At 40.3% G+C, this 19,136-nt stretch overlaps 2 protein-coding genes across 2 annotated transcripts; both read left to right on the top strand.

The window, feature by feature from the left end:
• Window positions 1–7,000, top strand: LOC104126212 (carboxymethylenebutenolidase homolog). Its single transcript, XM_009638760.1, has 5 exons — window positions 1–215; window positions 2,898–3,005; window positions 4,872–5,014; window positions 6,045–6,136; window positions 6,821–7,000. The coding sequence occupies exons 1-5, from the start codon at window positions 1–3 to the stop codon at window positions 6,998–7,000; spliced, it is 738 nt and encodes a 245-aa protein (XP_009637055.1).
• A 5,912-nt stretch (window positions 7,001–12,912) lies between these two features.
• On the top strand, window positions 12,913–18,042 carry CMBL (carboxymethylenebutenolidase homolog). Its single transcript, XM_009638759.2, has 5 exons — window positions 12,913–13,127; window positions 13,923–14,030; window positions 15,143–15,285; window positions 16,752–16,843; window positions 17,863–18,042. The coding sequence occupies exons 1-5, from the start codon at window positions 12,913–12,915 to the stop codon at window positions 18,040–18,042; spliced, it is 738 nt and encodes a 245-aa protein (XP_009637054.1).
• The last annotated feature ends 1,094 nt before the right edge of the window (window positions 18,043–19,136 follow it).

Below are 19,136 nucleotides of genomic sequence, written 5' to 3'. Positions count from 1 at the left end.
ATGGCTAACGAATTGAGGCCCTGCCCATGTGATATTGGAGACAGGTTTGACTACAGAGGCCACGGGCAGGAGGTGCAAGTTGAGCACATCAAGGCGTATGTCTGCAAACCACCTGCTGGCACAGACAAAGCTGTGATTGTGATTCATGATATATTTGGATGGCAACTCCCAAACACCAGATACATGGCTGATATGCTTGCAGCTAATGGATACATGTAAGAAATCTCTTCTTCTCCAAGAAATCCCACTCTTTATGGTTTCTAGCCTTACATTAGAACAGTTATTCCCATACATGAGAGGAAACTATTACCAGGGCAGTTTGAGTGATGTATTTCCATAATACAATATGACAAAGGAACATTGCTGTGAAAAGTTGCAGAGTACAGCATGCTTCCCTCATACTTTGCTGTTTACAGACATAAAATGTGAGGAATATTGAAAACATGATGCAGTAGAAAGTGATTCTGATAATTTTCCCAGCAATGTGAGATGGCTTTAAAAAATAGTGTGTTCTGAAACAGAAGTGTGTATTCTGTTCTTAGACTTCTTTTTAAAATAAACAGTCATTCAAGCTAAATTATATGATGGGATTTTAAAAAATTGTCATCAGCAGAAATATGAATGAATGTCATATATTTTGAAAATGGTATCGAATGTGCACGTTGAATATGGGTACATGAATGATTCGTACTCACACATGGGGTATTAAATACAATCCCCTTCCCACATGCAAATCTTTCGCGCTCATTTTCAGTTCCCTACAGCAGTTAAATTCCAAAATGCAGTAACATCTTGCAATAACTGGATATGCTGCAAGGTACTCCACCTGCCGTGTACATTACAAACATTCATATAGGGTTGAGACTGGCCTGTAGTTCCAAAAAACACAAACCTCCAACTAATTCTGTAGTGGTCCAGTTTTGAGAGATGGTGCCTTTAATGCTCTCAGCCTATGGAGCATGAGGGAAGTCGGATGTCAGCAAGTAGTTGCCGTGTGGCTGAGATCTGTCTGTGGAGCTGAAAGGAGCTCTCTGTCTCCACAAGATAAAGATACTGCCTTTGTGAGGATTAGGGTTTTCTGAGACACTGGAACAACAAAGTGGTCTATAGTCTGCTCCTTGCCACTGTCTTTCCTGAGGACTTGACATCCCCTGTTCTGCTCCATGACTGGAAGTGCATTCGCCTTGTGACTAAATGCAGTCATTCTCAACATGAGACTGGACCTACACCTTTCATGCTGTGTGGGATACTGGCAAATCACTAGTATGGCAGTATGCTTCCTTATTACTTAGTATCTGACGAATTGGTATTTCTCCACACTACTTTACTTCCTGTAATTTTTCCCTATGATTCATGCCATGTCATACTTCTTTTTGCAACACCTTCTTTCCCTCCACCTGTACTGCTAATACCACAGTGGTAAAGGGAAGAAGGCTGGTGTTTCCATTGCTCTAGGCAGGAGGAGAGCTGAGAGTTTTCAGGCCATGTGCATCTTCCCTGATTGCTTCAGGATGCTGCTGAACTGGTGCACCAATGTTTATTGAGAGGAAAAGAGCTGGACTTTTTCCTAGCACAGTATGGGATGAGGAGCTATGAGAGCTGTATGTCAGAGACCTCATTAAGACTGATGGCTCGTAGTGTCTTATCAGGCTAGTTTGCATGGGGAAGAACCCGTTCTTCTACATGGGCTTGGGAAGGTTCACTTTCAAAGCAATACGTAGCCTTTCTGACAGGTACTTACCTCAAAGGCTGTGCAATTTTGCTCATGCCTTTCCAAACACAACTATGCTGTGGATGTGACTGGGTTTTTTTTTCATAGAAATGAGCAAACACAGTAAGAAAAAAATGCTGGCAACATACTTTGGTCTGCTTTAGGCCAAACTGATCCAGTAATTTCACCATGATCACTGGGATACATACTGTGTGCCTGAGGAGGGAGAGAGCCAAAGGCATTTAGTAAGTGAAAGATGACAGCAGTTTCCCAGGGATCCCATTGCTTCCCTGTGTGCTGGGCTTGAGAGAACATGTAGAAGCATCTGGGGGTGACCGATTCTAGGGCAGCCTCCAGAGTCCCTGCTTGTTTCCTTCTGCATGAGGAGACTGTACTATCCACCAGTGACTGCACCACCACAACTCCGCTGCTGGTTGCACAACACATTTCAGCCGAGGTCATCCCGAGCCAGGGTTTGCGCACCCCTGTGATGCAGGAACTCTTTAGTACTGAGTGGACTCTTACTGTCCACTTCCCTTTTTCCAGTCACCAAATGATGTCTGTGGTAAAATACTCCTCCCTTCCTTCCCACGTGTTTTCCCTTCATTCGTTCTTTGCTGACCTCAGTCCATCAGGTGTTTAGTTTTTTTTTTTCCTAGCTCATAAGTAAGCCTCATGATGTGCTCTGTAGTAAATAACTATTTTATGTAATTGTATTCCTTTAAATGGACCCCCCTAATGATGGAATTATGTTAAGTGGCATTATGTTGTATGCAAAACCTAAACTGTTGTAATCAGGACCTAGTTTGATTATCCTTTACAAGATAATCTGTTGTTTTACTGTGTATAGTTTCAAATTATGTACTCAAAACAGGTAAAATACTAGGGATAAAAATATTTATATTTTCCAGAATTTGTATCACAAATTGTATTATGTAGTTTAGTCATGGAAAAAAAGCCTATAGAGATACCTATAAATGTTTTCTAAACCTCATAGGCATTTCTGTGGAATGACATAAACAATAATGTTTAAAAACATTACTTTCTCGGGAAAAATAAAACAAAACAAAATTATGCTTATTACGCTTGGACAGAAACTTTCCATGCTATGAAGGGCCAAAAAAATCTCAGTGTTTGATTAATTCATTCAATTTTGACATTTGTCTGTGTGCGTCTCTGTGTGCAGAGCCATCTGCCCAGACTTTTTTGCAGGAAGAGAAGCTTGGAAGCCTTCTGATGACTGGTCCAAGTTCGATGATTGGCTGAAAACTCGAGATGCCAGGAAAATAAACAAGTAAGATGCCAGGGACTTGGATATTACATTACCTGCTGCTGTCAGATACTGCTTTCCCGCTGCCCCCGCCCCACTTTTTTTTTCTTTGAGATTGAATGGAGCTAATCTACCAGTGAAGGTGGGGCCTTTTTTAATGACTCCTTAGAAGTGACCCTTTATTTTGCCTTGAACAGAGTTCAAGGTCAGCTCTCTTAGTAGTGGCTTAGAGCAGGGTTGCTGTCATAGACTGCTAATTGCTTCCTCTGCCTCAAAAAGCATGGTTTAAAAATGACTGGTGACACAAGCAGTGATAAAGCATAATTCTCATCTTGAGTCTCACCGAGTGTAACAGACTGATGCTGTAAGATGTTGCGTGGAAAGAAGAGATCTTGACTGCGCCATCATACTTACCCAGCATGGTGTTAACTGGCCCCAGGTAGCTGATGGTTGGATCAGCTGTTGTCAGGGCGCAGCGGGGGCTGGTGGCTCCCTAGGGGACAGGGTGCTGGCAGCCAAGAGGGGTATCAGCTGGCAGTGCCAGGGCTCCATCCCATGGTACTCCAGACAGATCCAGGCACCAGGATGGCAGTCAGGGTCAATTGAGGCAGGTTCGAGGTCAAGCTGGGAATGAGGAGTTGGGGTCAGGGGCAGGTCTGGGGGCATTAACCATTATGGGTTACAGTCCAGGGATCACCAGGCAGGTCTGTAGTGATGTGGCAGGGCCGAGGCCAAGCCGGGAAGTCAGTCTGTGGGTCCGTGATCTGGACAGGGGTCTGGATCAGCAGGGCCCATGGCCAGGCACTGGCATGGCTGCGACGGAGGGGGAGCTGTAGCTTGAGCAACGCTGAGTGGCAGAGCATCAGCTTAAAAGCAACTCCCATGGAGATGGGGTTTGTCCGCCCTTGCTGAGGCTGCCCCACAGTGCTGTCTGGGAGCCTCTCCCCATGGTCACTGAGAGGTCAGTTGTCGTGGAAGCTTTTTAGTTTGGAATCGGTCCCCTTGCTGCTGCAATGGGAAGGAAGGGTCGGGCTCTGCCTGGTATTTCTTACAGGCAATTCACATGTTTCAAGTGCCAGCTCCGGTGAAGAAAGATTTTTTCGGCACTTAATTTGCTTCTGTGCGTGTTTGTGTGTTGGCAGGTGTTGGCAGATAATGTGGCATTTGTGAGGCTGATGTACCAACAGCATATATAGCTTGTGTGCCCCAGGGGGCAATGAACTGGGGCTGAAAATGTAGTCTTGGGGTGATACAAAAGACTTAACTGCTACCTCTCTCCCACCAGTACCTTCTTTTTACTGCCTCTGCATGGTGACACCTGCTTCAGGGGTAAATGGGTGCTTTCAGAATACAGCATCTGGGCCAGGAGTATGTCAAGCTACACTGTAAATTCTGAAAACATCTACCATGTTTGTTACATTGCCTTTCCTGCAGCAAATGTCTCCTATGCTAACTTAAGAGTTATTGCCAGCATTTTGACTGTCTAATTAATAGTATTCTTTAGATAGTTTTTTTTTTACTTTTTCTATATACATTTTCAAAGCAAAAAGTCATCCAGCTTCTCAGAGAATTTTAAGCTTTTTTAACTCTCAGGTAAGTGTTTGATCAGTTATCTGCTTCCCATCCCTTTAGATTTCCTTTGATGTATGTTTTTCATGTTGCATTTTTATTTAATTCAATTCCATTCTTTTTTTTTTCCTCTTTCTGAATGTCTCAGATTAGCAAGCCCTAATATTTGTCTGAAATAATGATTTATTCAAAGTATGTGAAAGAAAATATAGTAGCAGCATGATATGGGGACACTTATATGCATCCCTACATTTTCTTCTCATATTTTCAAATACTGGTTTCACTATAGGTGCTTAATTTGCATTTGCTTATATGTTCCAGAGAAGCTGATGCTGTCCTGAAATATCTGCAGGAACAGTATGGTGCAAAGAAATTAGGGGTTGTTGGTTTTTGCTGGGGTGGTATTGCTGTACGTCACCTGATGATGACATACCCGGAACTGAAGGCTGGCGTATCTCTCTATGGTAGGTAAATACACATACATATGTATATTGTGTAATTTAAGTACTTGATCTAGCATTATTCAAATCAGGCTGTCAGCTGATGTTTTGCATGGGAACGGTTCAAAGCTGTGCCAGGGGAGGTTCAGATGGGACATTAGGAAGCATTTCTTTACCAAGAGAGTGGTCAAACACTGGAACAGGCTTCCTAGAGCAGAGGTCGATGCCCCAAACCTGCCAGGGTTTAAAAGGCATTTGGACAGTGCCCTCAATAACATGCCTTAACTTGATTGGCCCTGAATTGGTCAGGCAGTTGGACTAAAAGATTGTTGTAGGTCCCTTCCAAATGAAATAGTCCTATTCTATTCTATTCTATTCTATTCTATTCTATTCTATTCTATTTTCAGCAGATAGGAATGATATTATGCAAGGAAGATGGTGGTGAGGACAGTTGTTCCTAGTCTGAGCATGGGTCATAGCAGCCATGTTTTTATTTCAGGTCTGGACAGACAGACATGTCCTTTGGTCACCTTCCCGATTTAGCTCCCTTTTCCTGTTCACTACTGCTCTGCATGCTGCAGAGCTAGAACTTCACCTGGGAGCAGGGAGTGTTATTTTTGACCTAGCTACTCTGTAAAGATAGATTGTGGTTATTTTAACACCACCTTTCCTTTTATGGTCTGCTGAAGAAGCTGGGATAGCTAAGCTGCCCTTTGCTAACGTTCTCAGAATGTAAATTTTGGTCTACTTACTAAAGCATTGACTTTCCCAGTCAACTCAAGCTTTTATGCACAGGAGGTGTCTTTCAAGTCTTATTAATTCAGGTATTCAGTCTGTACCTTAAGAAACTGGCTTAAACAGAGTTTTAATCTAGGAGGTATTCTTCTAGGAGCCATGGTTACGGTAGCTTGAAAGTGAAGCTAATACTTACAGCTACATATTCCATGAGACACGAAAACTTTTCACTGTTGAAGCAGAGTGCTGTATTTCAATTTGGATTCCACCTTAAAAGTCAGTTGAAGAGGGTTTTTTTTGTTTCTTTAATGTTTTCTAGGACTAATCAAGGATTCTGATGATATGTCCAATCTTCTGAACCCTACGTTTTTCATTTTTGCTGAAAAAGATGACTTCATTCCCCTTAATCAAGTATGCTAATAGCCTCTACCTTCTTTTATTCCTGCATGTTTATATTTCCATCCTGACTTGGGAGTCAAAACTTAGCCTCATGGTAGTGCTTGGAGGTCAAAAAATAAGCACAAAAAATGGAGCTAAGCATAGAAGAGCTAATGTAACCTAGGCAAAGAATGGAAACTAGATTTTTTCTTTTTTCCTTAACTCTCTTTGTTTTGTAAAATTATGGCTAGTAACCCAGGTAACAAAGCTTTATCAAAATCCCATTGCTGTTTTGGAGTAGCTAGTAGCTCTGGGAGCTAGCCTTTGCTGTATGATTTTATTTTCTGTTGGTCCTAAGCACACATAAACCACGTAGGATACACTAAATTCCATCCATAGGTGTCTGTTAGAAGCTTTTTGTTCCGCTGTAGTGTATTTAGCATTGTGATATATTTCACATGTAGGAAATACTTTTGTTATATCCATATCTTTGCAGATCATTGGACCTGCCTTTATATTCTAACAAATTGTCTAGACCCTTACTGCAAAGGTGTTTTTTCTTTATGTAATTTTTCTTCTTGATTTGCCCATATGGAGCTCGGTTATTAGTGTCTACCATGAATGATAAATTAGGGAGCTGAACTATGAATAAGCTGAGGACTGACAGCATGGAATATGGCTATATTAATATGAGTACTGCTATGCTCTATATTACAGGTCACCCTGCTGGAGCAGAAGCTAAAGAAAAATTGTAAAGTCGATTTTGAAGTTAAAATTTATCCTGGACAAACTCATGGGTTTGTACATCGCAGAAGAGAAGATATCAATCCTCAAGATAAGCCTTATATTGAGGAAGGAAGGAAGGATATGATCAACTGGCTGAATAAATACATTTAATAGAAGAGCAAGCAACTTAATTTGTAACACAATTATGTAGTACACTGGAGATTTTCAGTAACATGTTAGAAAATTGCAGGGGAGAGTTTGTTGAAGTAGGAATTAAAGAAAAAAGCAAACAATATTTTGGATGGTTTTTGTCAGTAGATTCTAATTGATACTTCCATATCATGTTCTTTTGAAGAAGTTTCAGATTTCACCAGCAGTGTGATGTTTTAATTCACTGTGAAATATTCTCTGTTTCCTCGAGAGTTCCTTAATGCCTGATGTAAGTTACACTAGTGGTAAATGAATCCCTTTGTGTATTATAGCCACTGTTCATCCGAGTTCTATATAAGTCACAAGCCCAAAATTTAGGGAGACAAATACGTTGTTTGGTGGAGCTAATTTAGAGAGACAAGGCTTTTTTGACTTGTACCCCAGTGGCAGATGTGTAGTTACAGGTGACATAAATGGGCATATCTTGTTTCAAAATTTGTGGCTAAGGTTGTTCAGATGGGGTACTCCTTTCTCAGGTTACCTTTGGTTCTGTGAAACTCTATCTCCTGGTCAGTTTAGAAATTCAGAAGTACAATGCAGTCAGCAAACAGGGCACTTCAATGTGTGGCTTACAAACCACGGTTGCTGCTTAAAGGAGAAATGTTACATGGTTTTTGCATAATGTATCTTGTTACATAATTTTCCCATCGATGATACGACAAAAATCCCTGTGTTGCATCAGCTCAAGATTGCACCTACCTTGGCACCCAGCCTCCGTCAGTGGCCAGCAGTGGCTGCGTAGGGAATTTCCTCTCTCCCTCCGCATCCTGGCAGACAGGGTTCCCGGTTCAGGGGGTTCCTGAGCTGGATGTTGCCACTGGGGCAGTGTGGCGAATGGCCACTGCTGGACCTAGCCTCTGTGAATTTGCCAGTCCCTTTTTGAGCCTGCTTGAAATGATGAACTCGAGTGCACCCTGTGACGGTGACTCCTCCCACAGTTTAATTACGCCTCATGGGGAGCAAGCCTTGCGTTCAGTAGCTGGAAACCGGCTGCCTAGTATCTTCACTGGGTGCTGGTAATTCTAAAGTTATAAGACAAAAAAAAAAAGAGAAGAATGTTTGTCCCTTTTTACCTTCTCAGTGCTACTGATAAAGACTGCTAAGTGATTTAATGGGAAGAAAATGTAATTTAGGAAGGCCTTAATTTTACTAATGACAGTCTCTCGAACTGAACTGAACTGAACTATCAGAGAAATAGACACTGTGGTGTGTCATTTAAAAATAGTCAACAGTATCTATTAACCATGTATCTCGCAATGGGATTTTAATTTCTTTTGCTTTTTCCCATCCCAATTTTCCTCCTTTACATACTGTTGATGGCCCTCTGTCTTCCCCATGGGGAGATCTTCAGAGAGTTCTGACCTGCGGCTGCCAATTCACTGTTGCTTTTCATGTGATACCAACCATATGTGATGCATTAATCCAGCTGTTACCTGGGTGATACAGCTCTCATAACACATTTTTCCAGGAGGAGAAGGTAGAGATCTGGAAGTTTATTCTACCTTAACTACCCTGGCGTAAACCCTGGATAACTGCACATTAATGGAGTTCCATTAGCATTAGAAGGTTAGCTAATGTGCAAGAGGGCAACCGGGTCATATATTTAGAGAACAGCAGTCATTCATAAATACTGAAACGGCATGTGTACTGTAACACGAACGCGGTGACTAAGCAAAAGGGGAAAAAACAGAGATGCAGCATTTGCCTGAAGTGACAGGGTAGCTACGAGTCACTACACGTACAGCCAAATCTTCGTGATAAAGCCGTAAGTCACTGCGTGAGAGCTGGAAAGGCGAGGTCAAGAAGAGGTAGGTGTTTACAGTCCAAAGGGCAACCAACTGCACGTACAGAGGTCGCAAATGTGTTGGATTAGGTTTTGACTTCTAAGTAAAACGACTGCATGGATTGCCTAGCAAGGAACATGGAAACAACAGGAAACCAAATTAAAAGCCACTTAATTTCTAGTGTTTAATTGTTAGTGTTAAGGTAAAGCGGAACAGTCTTATGTACTAGAGAGAGAAACTTCCCGAGCTGCATTACTGTGACTAAGGGAATGGAAACGTGGTTAAGCAACTCCAGTTGCAGTGTTCTGCAAGCATTGCTGTCATTTTTCTCCTCTAGGAATTATTTAAGCTGCCAGTTTCTCTCACAGTTATTTTACTACTGTTCTTTGAAGTTGCTGTGGACTATCTAAGCTCCCCATGTGCTATAATTTGTTGCTTGTAGTATACAAGTGGGAAAAGCCTAAAAAACCAAAAGGGTTGAGTTTTGAACCTTGTGAACTTCATTCTGGGATTCTCTGGTAGGATTTTTTTCATTCTTTTTATTTTATTTGAGGAATTGTAAATAAATAGCATTGACAAAGTTATTTAGAACATAGGAAAACAGCTTATATACTAAATTGTAAGGCTGGTTGCTTTCCCAAGGCAAAAATGTGGGAGACTTACATGCATTTAGTGCTACTTTTTAGATGTGCCTCTGAGGAAACTGGCTTCTGGATTGCTAATATCCTTAGATAACGCTTTTTAAAGAATAATCCTAATAATCCAATAAAAAAGAAAATCAGGAGAATGGGAGGGATACAAGGATCAGACAGTCGCTTCAATTCAAAATGAAAAAAAAAATATTTATAAAACGTCCTATGATAGGATAAAAATGTATCAGCATTTTAAACACTTATTATAATGATATGTACAGGCATCTTACAAAACTGTTACCTTTTTACATGTTATTTATTTTCACTCTGAAAGAGAAATTCTTTTCCTATACTATATAAGCTTTGTCTTGTATAGAGCTTTGAAACCATGTCTCTACTTCACTACCTCACCCCACTGATGACTGTAGATATGTCTTTTATCAATGGATGAATAGTCTAAGGGTATAATAAACATAATGTTTAATAGTGATACTAGCCCAACCTTTAAAAACAAAGGAACACCCTTTAAATAAAAAAAAAAAAAAAAAAAAAAAAAAAAAAAAAAAAAAAAAAAAAAAAAAAAAAAAAAAAAAAAAAAAGGTTTTGTCTAAATGAATTGCTCAGCTAAGTCAACACATTTGCTGTGCTTCATACCGTTTTGTGTAAGTTAACAGGAAGGCTTGGCGCTCAGCTACAGCAGCACTCCCCACAGTCGCACCCCCTGCCTATGCTAGCAGTAAAATTAACGGCTTTAAGAAGAAGGAACTGTCAACTTTGTGGCTCTGCCATATGCAAAGGTGAAGGCAGTCACTTACGTAACTGGGATTTGAAGAAACCTGATCCTCGCACTCACCCCTTTCATTTTCTGAGTTAGCACTTTCTTTTGGGATCACGGTCAGTGGTAACCATCCACGCCGAGCTCCTGCGGCTTGCCTTTGCTCTCCCGCACACTTGCTGCGCTACAGGTATGTGAGGGTTTCGTCTGGGTTTTTTTTTTAAACTCTTACGGCTTTTCCTCCTGAGAAATGCAAAGCATTCTGAGGTCTGACTTGGTGTGGGAGACTTTCATTTTATCTACGTGCTTTTTTAAAGACTGCATGCTCATTTAAATGCTATCAAGGGGCTACTTTCTTCCCTAATTGTTTTGAGATGATGGTTCAGAAACCTTTCAGTTTCCCTCCTGAGATGAGGAAGACCTCTCAGGAGGAGGACTCAGGAGAGTCTGTTGAACGTGAAAGAGACACACAGCAATGTCGTTATATTTTTCTGATCGTAGGTTCAAGTTTCTGAAAACTAAAGTTACTGTTTGGTCTTCAAATAAATGCTCAAGTGCTTGCAGGTGGAGATGGTGGAACGCGAAGGCTGAGGATTTACAGATCCTCCTAAAAGAATAGCTTTGATGGATGTAAGAGAGGGGGATTAATTTTTAAGGAATGTTTCAGTAGCATCTCAGAAATGGAAAAAGATGGTCTTTGCATATAATGAATGCTATGGCAAATGTAGAAACACCAAAATGTTTTGGTTACGATACAAATCTTGCAAGCCTATATGGCTTACAAACCATACAAGCCAACGCTACCCCTCGCAGGCTCGTGTCTGGAGCTCTTTTCCTTAGCTGCTAAATCTGCACCTTTAAGCTTTTCAGGTTTTACAGTTGCTTTACGTTTTATCAGGTAATGTGAAATATTTGCAATTAAAGCCCTTAAGGATATACTGACTGCCAAGAGCATTGTGTTTGTGTTTCTGGAGTTCTGAAATATATGTTTCTTTAATACCTGGTTGATGGTTTTGTTCCAAAAGGAAATAGTTTGTGGATGGAAAATTAGTTATCAACTCTTTCCTATTATATATTTAAGCTGTATTTTGTCTTATATGCCCATCTATTAATTAATTTTTTCGTGGCAGACTTACTTAAAATTAGAAGTCCTATATGTGAGACTACATGTGGAAAAAACCCACCTGGGTGTGACTTATTTAAAAAGAAAAGTAGAGGATTAGTATAAATGTGTGCCCAGAGTTAATATAGCTTAAAAATAAGATACAGCTTGTCTTGAACTGATCTGTGAAAAATGAAATCTCCCAAGATGTGCAACCCTAGCCCTGCTTACGCTGCTTGCAATATTCTCAATTTTAAAGTCTGCAAATCCAGAACATCTTGGTCCCTGGAAATCTGTGCAAATTTCCTGGCTGTAAGGTTGTTTGCTTGTTTGTTTTCCTAAAGCTGTCCCTTTAGTGCCACAGCTGTGTAAGTGATGCTAGTTCAGGGACTGGGCAGTAACCTGCTTTTTTCCATTTCTCTCTGTGACTACATTTGGCATAGTCAAGTTTGAACATCCTTGTCTCCGAACTAGCAAAATTTTCTCACTGCACACAATTTATCTCTAGAGAGTTTAGGTAAAACTTCATCTAAATTCTCTCCACATTCTTTAATGACTTGGAGGTGCTCTGTGCGTATTCAAATATATTATTAAAATGAGTCATTTTGCAGCAATATGAAGTCAGTTCATCCAGCTGGTTAACCTAAGGTCAGTGGCATAAAATCATTAACTCGAGGTCAAGGAGCTACATAAATCTGTGTTAGATTTGGCTGGCATTTTTTGACCTTTGTGAATTACTTGTTTGTTTTCATTTAAGCAATAGTTTGTAAAAAATTAACCATGCCCTACTGTTACCTTGCTCATAAAACATTTGGCTCAACTTAAGGATTTTTTCCTTATGTTCAATTTTATTTTTTCCTATCTTGAGCTTTGAATGCATTCCTTATTTAATATTAGATAAATATGATTTTATACTCTGGCTTTCACTGGTATATTTTTATTGGCACCTTCCTTAAGTATTCTCCTTCAGAAGTCTGCAATATCTGATGCTAAAGCTGGTTTAGGAAAAGAATTTCTTGACACTGAAAAGGTCAGCTATGGAATATTTTAAGTCTCTGGAGGAAAATATCACATTTAATCTAAGCGTAATTGTATCTTTCTACACAGTAGCTGTGTTTTCCTTTTTTTTTTTTTTTCCCCTTCAAATGCCATGTCCTGCATTAAGCCTTTACAGTCTATATTAAAGAAAGTTATGCATTCCTGACAAGGACATACACATGACAAAGAGTGAAAGAACTGGCTTCATCACTAAATAATTCGTGATTGTTGCCTGGCTCGTTGGTCTTAACTTTATTTTTACTGTATTACTGTAGGGCACAGAAGCCCTAATTATGTACCAGGTCCCTGCTGAAGAGTTTGTAGCATAAGTAACTCTAACAAGATTATTATTTATAAGAAACATCCCAATTGGCTTAGTGACTAATGTTGCATTTGAGATCTAACGTTAATTAGTATGCTCACAATACTACCGTAATGATTCAAGACTTCGATAATCTATGATACCGCTGGATTTTGGTCTTTTTCAGTATGGCATGCTGCGATATTCATAACTGAATATTTTTTGTTCTTTAGTATCACGCATGGCTAATGAATCGAGGCCCTGCCCATGTGATATTGGAGACAGGTTTGACTACGGAGGCCACGGGCAGGAGGTGCAAGTTGAGCACATCAAGGCGTATGTCTGCAAACCACCTGCTGGCACAGACAAAGCTGTGATTGTGATTCATGATATATTTGGATGGCAACTCCCAAACACCAGATACATGGCTGATATGCTTGCAGCTAATGGATACGTGTAAGAAATACTCCTGTTTTCAAAGTGTGTTTTTAATAAGGAAGTTTGTTGAACCAACTATTTCTTTTTTTTATATAGACCATAGAAACACAGTTTCATATGCTTCACTTACGTGTTTCTTTAAAGAGCTTCCTCTTTGCTAAAGTGGTGCAAGAGGTCTGACATAGTTCAGTAGTCCTACCACAATGAGATACTAGGCAAGCACAGAAGAAGAGAGGGGAAGCAGAAAAAAATTTTATTCTGCATCTTTCATCCTCCATGAGCCCGAAGCAGCTTGCTTCCTCCCTCCTGATGTAGCATCCGTGCAACTTTGCTGTTAGGGTAAAAGTTCCAGAGAAGCTGAAAGTCATTCTGTTCAGACAAAGTGCATCAGCTTGTGCCAAAGAAATAAACAAGTTCTCAAATATGTGAAAAGCATATTGGGTATCCTCTTTCCTGTATTACTGGGTTAGCATTCCTTCTAGCCCAAATATACGTACCGTATAAATTGTAGGTTGTTTTTTTTTGGTTTTTTTTTAAAATCTAGTAGGAAACCACTAACGATTTTCAATTGCAGTTAACAGATTGCCAGATCAATTAGTGAATATTAACAGGGCAAAATGTATCTGGAAGTTATGCTAAGTCTCCTTATTAGACACAGAAAAATAATGAGGGTTGCTTGTGTAGTGCTTTGATGTAGATTAGATTCTATGTGTATTCAACAAAATTAATTTGTTGTATAGCACACATGGACTTCCCTTTAATCCTTTCTCAGTGTTGTTTCATGGGTATAAAATGTTTTCATTTTTCTTGCAGAGCCATCTGCCCAGATTTTTTTGTGGGACAAGAAGCTTGGAAACCTTCTAATGACTGGGCGTCTTTCGATGACTGGCTGAAAACCCGAAATGCTGCCAAAATAGACAAGTACAGCCGTTGTTCCTTGTCTAGCAAGTGGACATCCTTCTTTTGTAGGAATTTTTGCCTCAATGAAGATGCAGGATTAGATCCTAAATTATTAATGGGTCAAATACAAATGGATGTCCAGAAACAGAAATTTCATGCAGCTTGTGGGTCAATCTCAGAGTTATGTGAAGGGTGATTTTTGGAGAAAAGTAGAACTTTGAATGAGAATAAAAGTGCCCACTGCTTACCTGTGCAGAGAGTAGAAGGAAGATGAATGACTTGAAAGAAAAGAACTGGCAAAGGCTAGAAAATGCAGCTCGATCCTTCCACTTCAGTTTGATTCTGTTCCCGCAGGCAGGCACAACTTCCATGGATTCCAGATAGGGTGCAAATGTAGTCACCAAACACTATTTAACTTGGGAACATTGGCCCTGTTCCCATCAGATCCCAGCTAGTTCAAAGCATACTACTTTCCCATTCTTCTAGCTATATTTTTCCCATTTTTATCTGACACATAGCTTGATTGCATAATGTCACTGCTGATTTTGAAGCAACAATTTCAAATTTACTTGCACAATTGCATAAAATATTTGTCTCCCCACTGAGACATAGTTTACCTATAGTCACATTTGTGATAATAGGATGCTCTTGACTGGTTGTGTGTCTCAAACTTTTATTTGTGTTAGCATGTAAGACAGCTGTTGCCATTTGTGAAATTAATTGGACTGCTGTTTATAAAATCACCTTCAGTTCTAGTAACAGTGATCTAGGAAGACTGATTTGCTCCTTTGGCTTCTCCCCTGGAGTTTCTCTTGTATTTTAGAAATGAGTAATAGTAAACTAGTGTTGTGGGTTGACCCCAGCCAGCAGCCAAGCACCTGCACCACTGCTCACTCACTGCCCCCTAGAGGGACAGGGGAGAGAATAGGAGGAAAAAAAGCATGAAAACTCATGAGTTGAGATAGAGACAGTTTGATAAAGGAAAGAAAGAAAAAAACAGGGGTGATGCAAAGACAGTTACTCACCGCCTCCCACAAGCAGACCAATGCCCAGCCAGTCTCTGAGCAGCACACACCTTGCAGGCCAGAAGAATAGAGCTAGAGCCTTAACTCGCTTTCATTTACATGTCTCAGAGAAGTTGATGTCATCCTGAAGTATCTAAGTGAACAATGTGGTGCAAAGAAGATTGGTGTCGTTGGGTTTTGCTGGGGTGGAGCAGCGGTACAACATCTGATGCTAAAAAATCCTCATTTAAAGACGGGGGTGTCCCTCTATGGTAAGTCTCAAACACCTACTGCGTTCTGAGCCGATATGACCAGCATAGGAACTTATTCTGAAGGAGTATTACTGTAACAAAATTCAGTGCGACATCTTATGGAAGAAGGTGATTTTATGATACAAAACGTGCCTGCAATTTGATTTTGCACACTCACATTTTTGCCCTTAATGATAACCTGTGGGTCAGGTGGCATGGCCAGGATCGCTTCTGTGCAACGTAGAGTACAAGGGACACCAAATGCCAAGGCCTCGCTATGGCTCAGGTTCTTCTTGGCTGGCAATGACAAAATGGTTTCTGGGCACATCTATTACATCTTTTAGGAGACAGCTGTTACTACGAGATGGATCTTCTCCACAGTTTCTTGCTTACCTCAGTCTGCCTAAGTCTTAGGACAGGTTGCTGCCCACTGTCTGGTTTTCATTGTTTGGGATACCTGTTTGATACACATGTCTGTACCCTATTCCCCTGTTGGGCTAACAGGGAAAGACATGGCAGTAGCGATACACTGCAACCTTTTTTGCTGTCCTTCTGTTAGAGCGCGGGGTCTTTTGCCAATGAGTCATCTGGGCTGGGGGCTGCGCAGGCTGCAGACCTTCGGGTCATGGCATGAACACCTTATTCATCAGTGTTACTCCTGGGCCCTTGTTCTTTAACTCTGTGTTTTAATCCTCACACTCTCACACTTCCATTCTTAATGCATTTATGCTACCTTTAATATTTTTGTTATGCTACCTTTCATATTTTTGTTATAAGCCCCTGTGCTTCCGTATAACCCAGAGCAATTTATATTTGTTTGAGGTGAAAGGAAGTTGAAGGTATTTTTCCAGAAAGTTTATGTGGGCTATTTTGCTGCACTGATTTGCTGATCAGAGGAGTCAATTCAACGATGCTCCTTGCTAATTTTTCGCTTTTCTGTTGTAGTAATTTCAATAATGAAAAGAGCAGCCAGGGTGGTAGCTAGTTACTTTTACTGTTACTTAAATTCAAATATATTTGAATAGTCAAAATAGCAATACCAATTTGTTATGAATTTAGATCAGTATAAATATATGTACACTGAAATCCCAATCACGTATCTGGAATGATGGATATTTAGAATTATCTTAAATATGGCCATGCCAGGCTAGAGGCGAGCAGCTGTGTAGTGCCCATCTTTTACAGGACCCCATATCTGACAGTGGTCAGCAGAAGATGCCCAAATAAAACTGCAAGAATGGGGCAAATATAACAATTCTTCCCTGACTTTTTCAGACAGAGCTGGTCTTTCTGTCTTAAATGACATCCCAAATCACAGGAAGTTCTCACAACAAAAGGGACTTTTAAGCAAAGCGTGTTTAATTCCATTACAAGCTGATCAGCTCTAACTGATCAGAATGCCTTTTATTTTGAATGTATAGCTTTGGTAGTGACTTATGCACTTTAAATAGCATGACTCACTGTATATGCCTCTCCGTCTTCTCTAGGAGTGATCAAGTTCTTTGAGGACAGATACAGTTTGCTTCATCCCACCTTCTTCATTTTTGCTGAAAAGGATGAGTACATCCCGTTGGAGCAGGTGAATTTCCCATCAGAGATATTTGTCCTTTTAATGCTTTTCATGCTTGTTTTGTAATTTGATATGTAATTAAGTGAATATAGAAAACTAATTGGCACTTTTCTTCCTCTTACACTGACTCTTACAGTAGTTCTACACAAACCTAAGTTGTTTATTCCCAAATCAAAAAGTTTTACAGTGATGCTAAAAAATGTTTTCTGTTTCTGTTGCAAAATATGGATGATTTATATATGAGAGTTCCCAGGAGGAAAAGGGCAAGAATCCAAAGGAAGATTTCTGTCAAGTTTAAGATAGGAGGCCCTCTTTAATCATACTGATGATGCATAAAATCAGCAGAAAGTCCCCACCTGTATCAGTGGAATCACTAGTTGCAGGAGGATTAAAAAATCCTGTGACCATGCTTTTCCTTCTCCTACTGGCCTTCAGAGATTCTCCTTTCTGGTACTCTGTCAACAGCCTTCCTGGGGGGCAGGTGGGTGGAGAGTGACTGGAGAAAGAGGAGTATCTACCAAGGGAATCAAAGAAGAAGACACGCTTTCATTGAGTGGCGTTGGCTTTACTTTTCCCACCAAAAGTGTCAGTAGCTTTGAACTGATGATTTTGTATCTGTGCCTCTCCTCCCTCAATTTCAAATTAATTCAGAATCTTGCACTATTTCTTTTTTTTTTTTTTTGTGTGAAGTCTATCAGCAGTAACTTGTACAGTGATCACCACATGCTAACCTTCTCATGACACATTGTTTTTATCACTACAGGTATTATTACAGTAACCCATATACTTTTTTTTTCAGTTTTATACAGTCACATGCTGTTATTTTACTGGAGAAAAAAGCTTAGTTAAATAAAGAAGGTGTAGTAACAGAAATGCGTTTGGGTATAAAATTAGTGGAAGAAAAAACAATGGCAAGGACACACTGTGTCTGTCTTCCAGAAAAGTAAAAAACCAGGACAATTTGAGGGCTGTAAATACATAACATGTTAACTCCATACTCGGCCAACGTAGAACATTCTGTGTTACAGGTCGCCCTACTGGAGCAGAAGCTTAAACAAAACTGTAAAGTTGATTATGAAGTTAAAATATACCCTGGACAGACACATGGGTTTGTACATCGCAGAAGAGAAGATATCAATCCTCAGGATAAACCTTATATTGAGGAAGGAAGACAGGATATGATCAACTGGCTGAATAAATATCTTTAACATAAATAAGTGCTCATAAAATAAATAAATTGTTGTAGGAAATTAGAAAATAATACAGACTATATTGATTAAAATATTCTTAAAACCATCAAAATATTTTGTAAAATTCTTCTGCAATAGTGCTACTTAATTGCACTTATTTTCTAAGTAGATGTTCAGAAATGGCTTTTCCTTTGTTTCAGGCATTGGTTTCATTCAGAATATGGTTAAAATTAACTTTTGTGAAGATTGAACCATAAGGTTCTGGACACTTCAGTCTTTACCAGGGTTTCTGGTATTAGTTTTCCTTCCTGCTAATAACCAGCACTTGCCTTTTGCCCTTCTCTCATTTTTGATGCATTTACAAATACTTCTAATACTAGTTTTGAGTCGCTTGACAGCGGTAAGCTATGCTGCTGCCTTAGCCTGTCTGTGGGGTGTGCTGTTCCTTTATTCCTGCCCTCAGATGCGTGCCTGTGTTTCCTCCCTTTTTAAACCTCCTTTTTGATTCTGCAACCCTTGCAGGCATCTGGATGCAGCTGCAATGGCCTCTTGCTATGCTGTCTGCCCTTCCTCAACATCAGGATCGTCTGATGTTTAATAGCATCTCTTTCACTGAGCACCAGTGTCCTCCACTCCTTTCTGCCTCACATTACCTACATCAGAAGCCCCAACACCAGCTGAGTTTCTGATGCTGCTCCTTCCTTTCTTTCAGGAAAGTGCATCACATCATTTCACAGTCAGCTCGATGCAAATCCTCTGTCATCCCTCATGGTCTCAGGCAGTTGCCCTACCTCCCACCCCTCCTTCAGAGTTGAATCTAAACCAACCTGGATGACAACATTACCTCCTCACCTCCACAAATCCTTCTGGTATCATCAGGATTCTCTCTACTGTGATTTCATTAGGTATCAGGATTGGTAAGGGGCAGCCCATCCCTAGTGACTCGGGGGATGTCACTGTATTTCTGCTCCTTTGGTCCCTCTCTGTATAATTCCCAGTAATCATGTGGTGGGACGTTGCCTGCATCTGTGATGCTGAAGGAATAGATGTGGCTAAAATACTGCTCTAAGCACAGCCCAATTTCCCCTCAGTGAAATACTTGTGAGCCCAGG

This window comes from Egretta garzetta, unplaced genomic scaffold (assembly GCF_000687185.1).
Source record: "Egretta garzetta isolate BGI_Z169 unplaced genomic scaffold, ASM68718v1 scaffold264, whole genome shotgun sequence".
In the NCBI taxonomy this organism is placed as follows: domain Eukaryota; kingdom Metazoa; phylum Chordata; class Aves; order Pelecaniformes; family Ardeidae; genus Egretta; species Egretta garzetta.
This window is presented reverse-complemented; position numbering and strand designations above follow the sequence as displayed.

What these genes read in the sequence shown, in the direction of transcription:
- CMBL (XM_009638759.2), top strand. Translation starts at nt 12,913, where the DNA reads ATGGCTAATGAATCGAGGCCCTGCCCATGTGATATTGGAGACAGGTTT. An exon ending in CTTGCAGCTAATGGATACGT is followed by an intron (nt 13,128 to 13,922) that starts GTAAGAAATACT and finishes TTTTTCTTGCAG; the next exon opens with AGCCATCTGCCCAGATTTTT. An exon ending in AATGCTGCCAAAATAGACAA is followed by an intron (nt 14,031 to 15,142) that starts GTACAGCCGTTG and finishes TACATGTCTCAG; the next exon opens with AGAAGTTGATGTCATCCTGA.
- LOC104126212 (XM_009638760.1), top strand. Translation starts at nt 1, where the DNA reads ATGGCTAACGAATTGAGGCCCTGCCCATGTGATATTGGAGACAGGTTT. An exon ending in CTTGCAGCTAATGGATACAT is followed by an intron (nt 216 to 2,897) that starts GTAAGAAATCTC and finishes CTCTGTGTGCAG; the next exon opens with AGCCATCTGCCCAGACTTTT. An exon ending in GGCTGGCGTATCTCTCTATG is followed by an intron (nt 5,015 to 6,044) that starts GTAGGTAAATAC and finishes AATGTTTTCTAG; the next exon opens with GACTAATCAAGGATTCTGAT.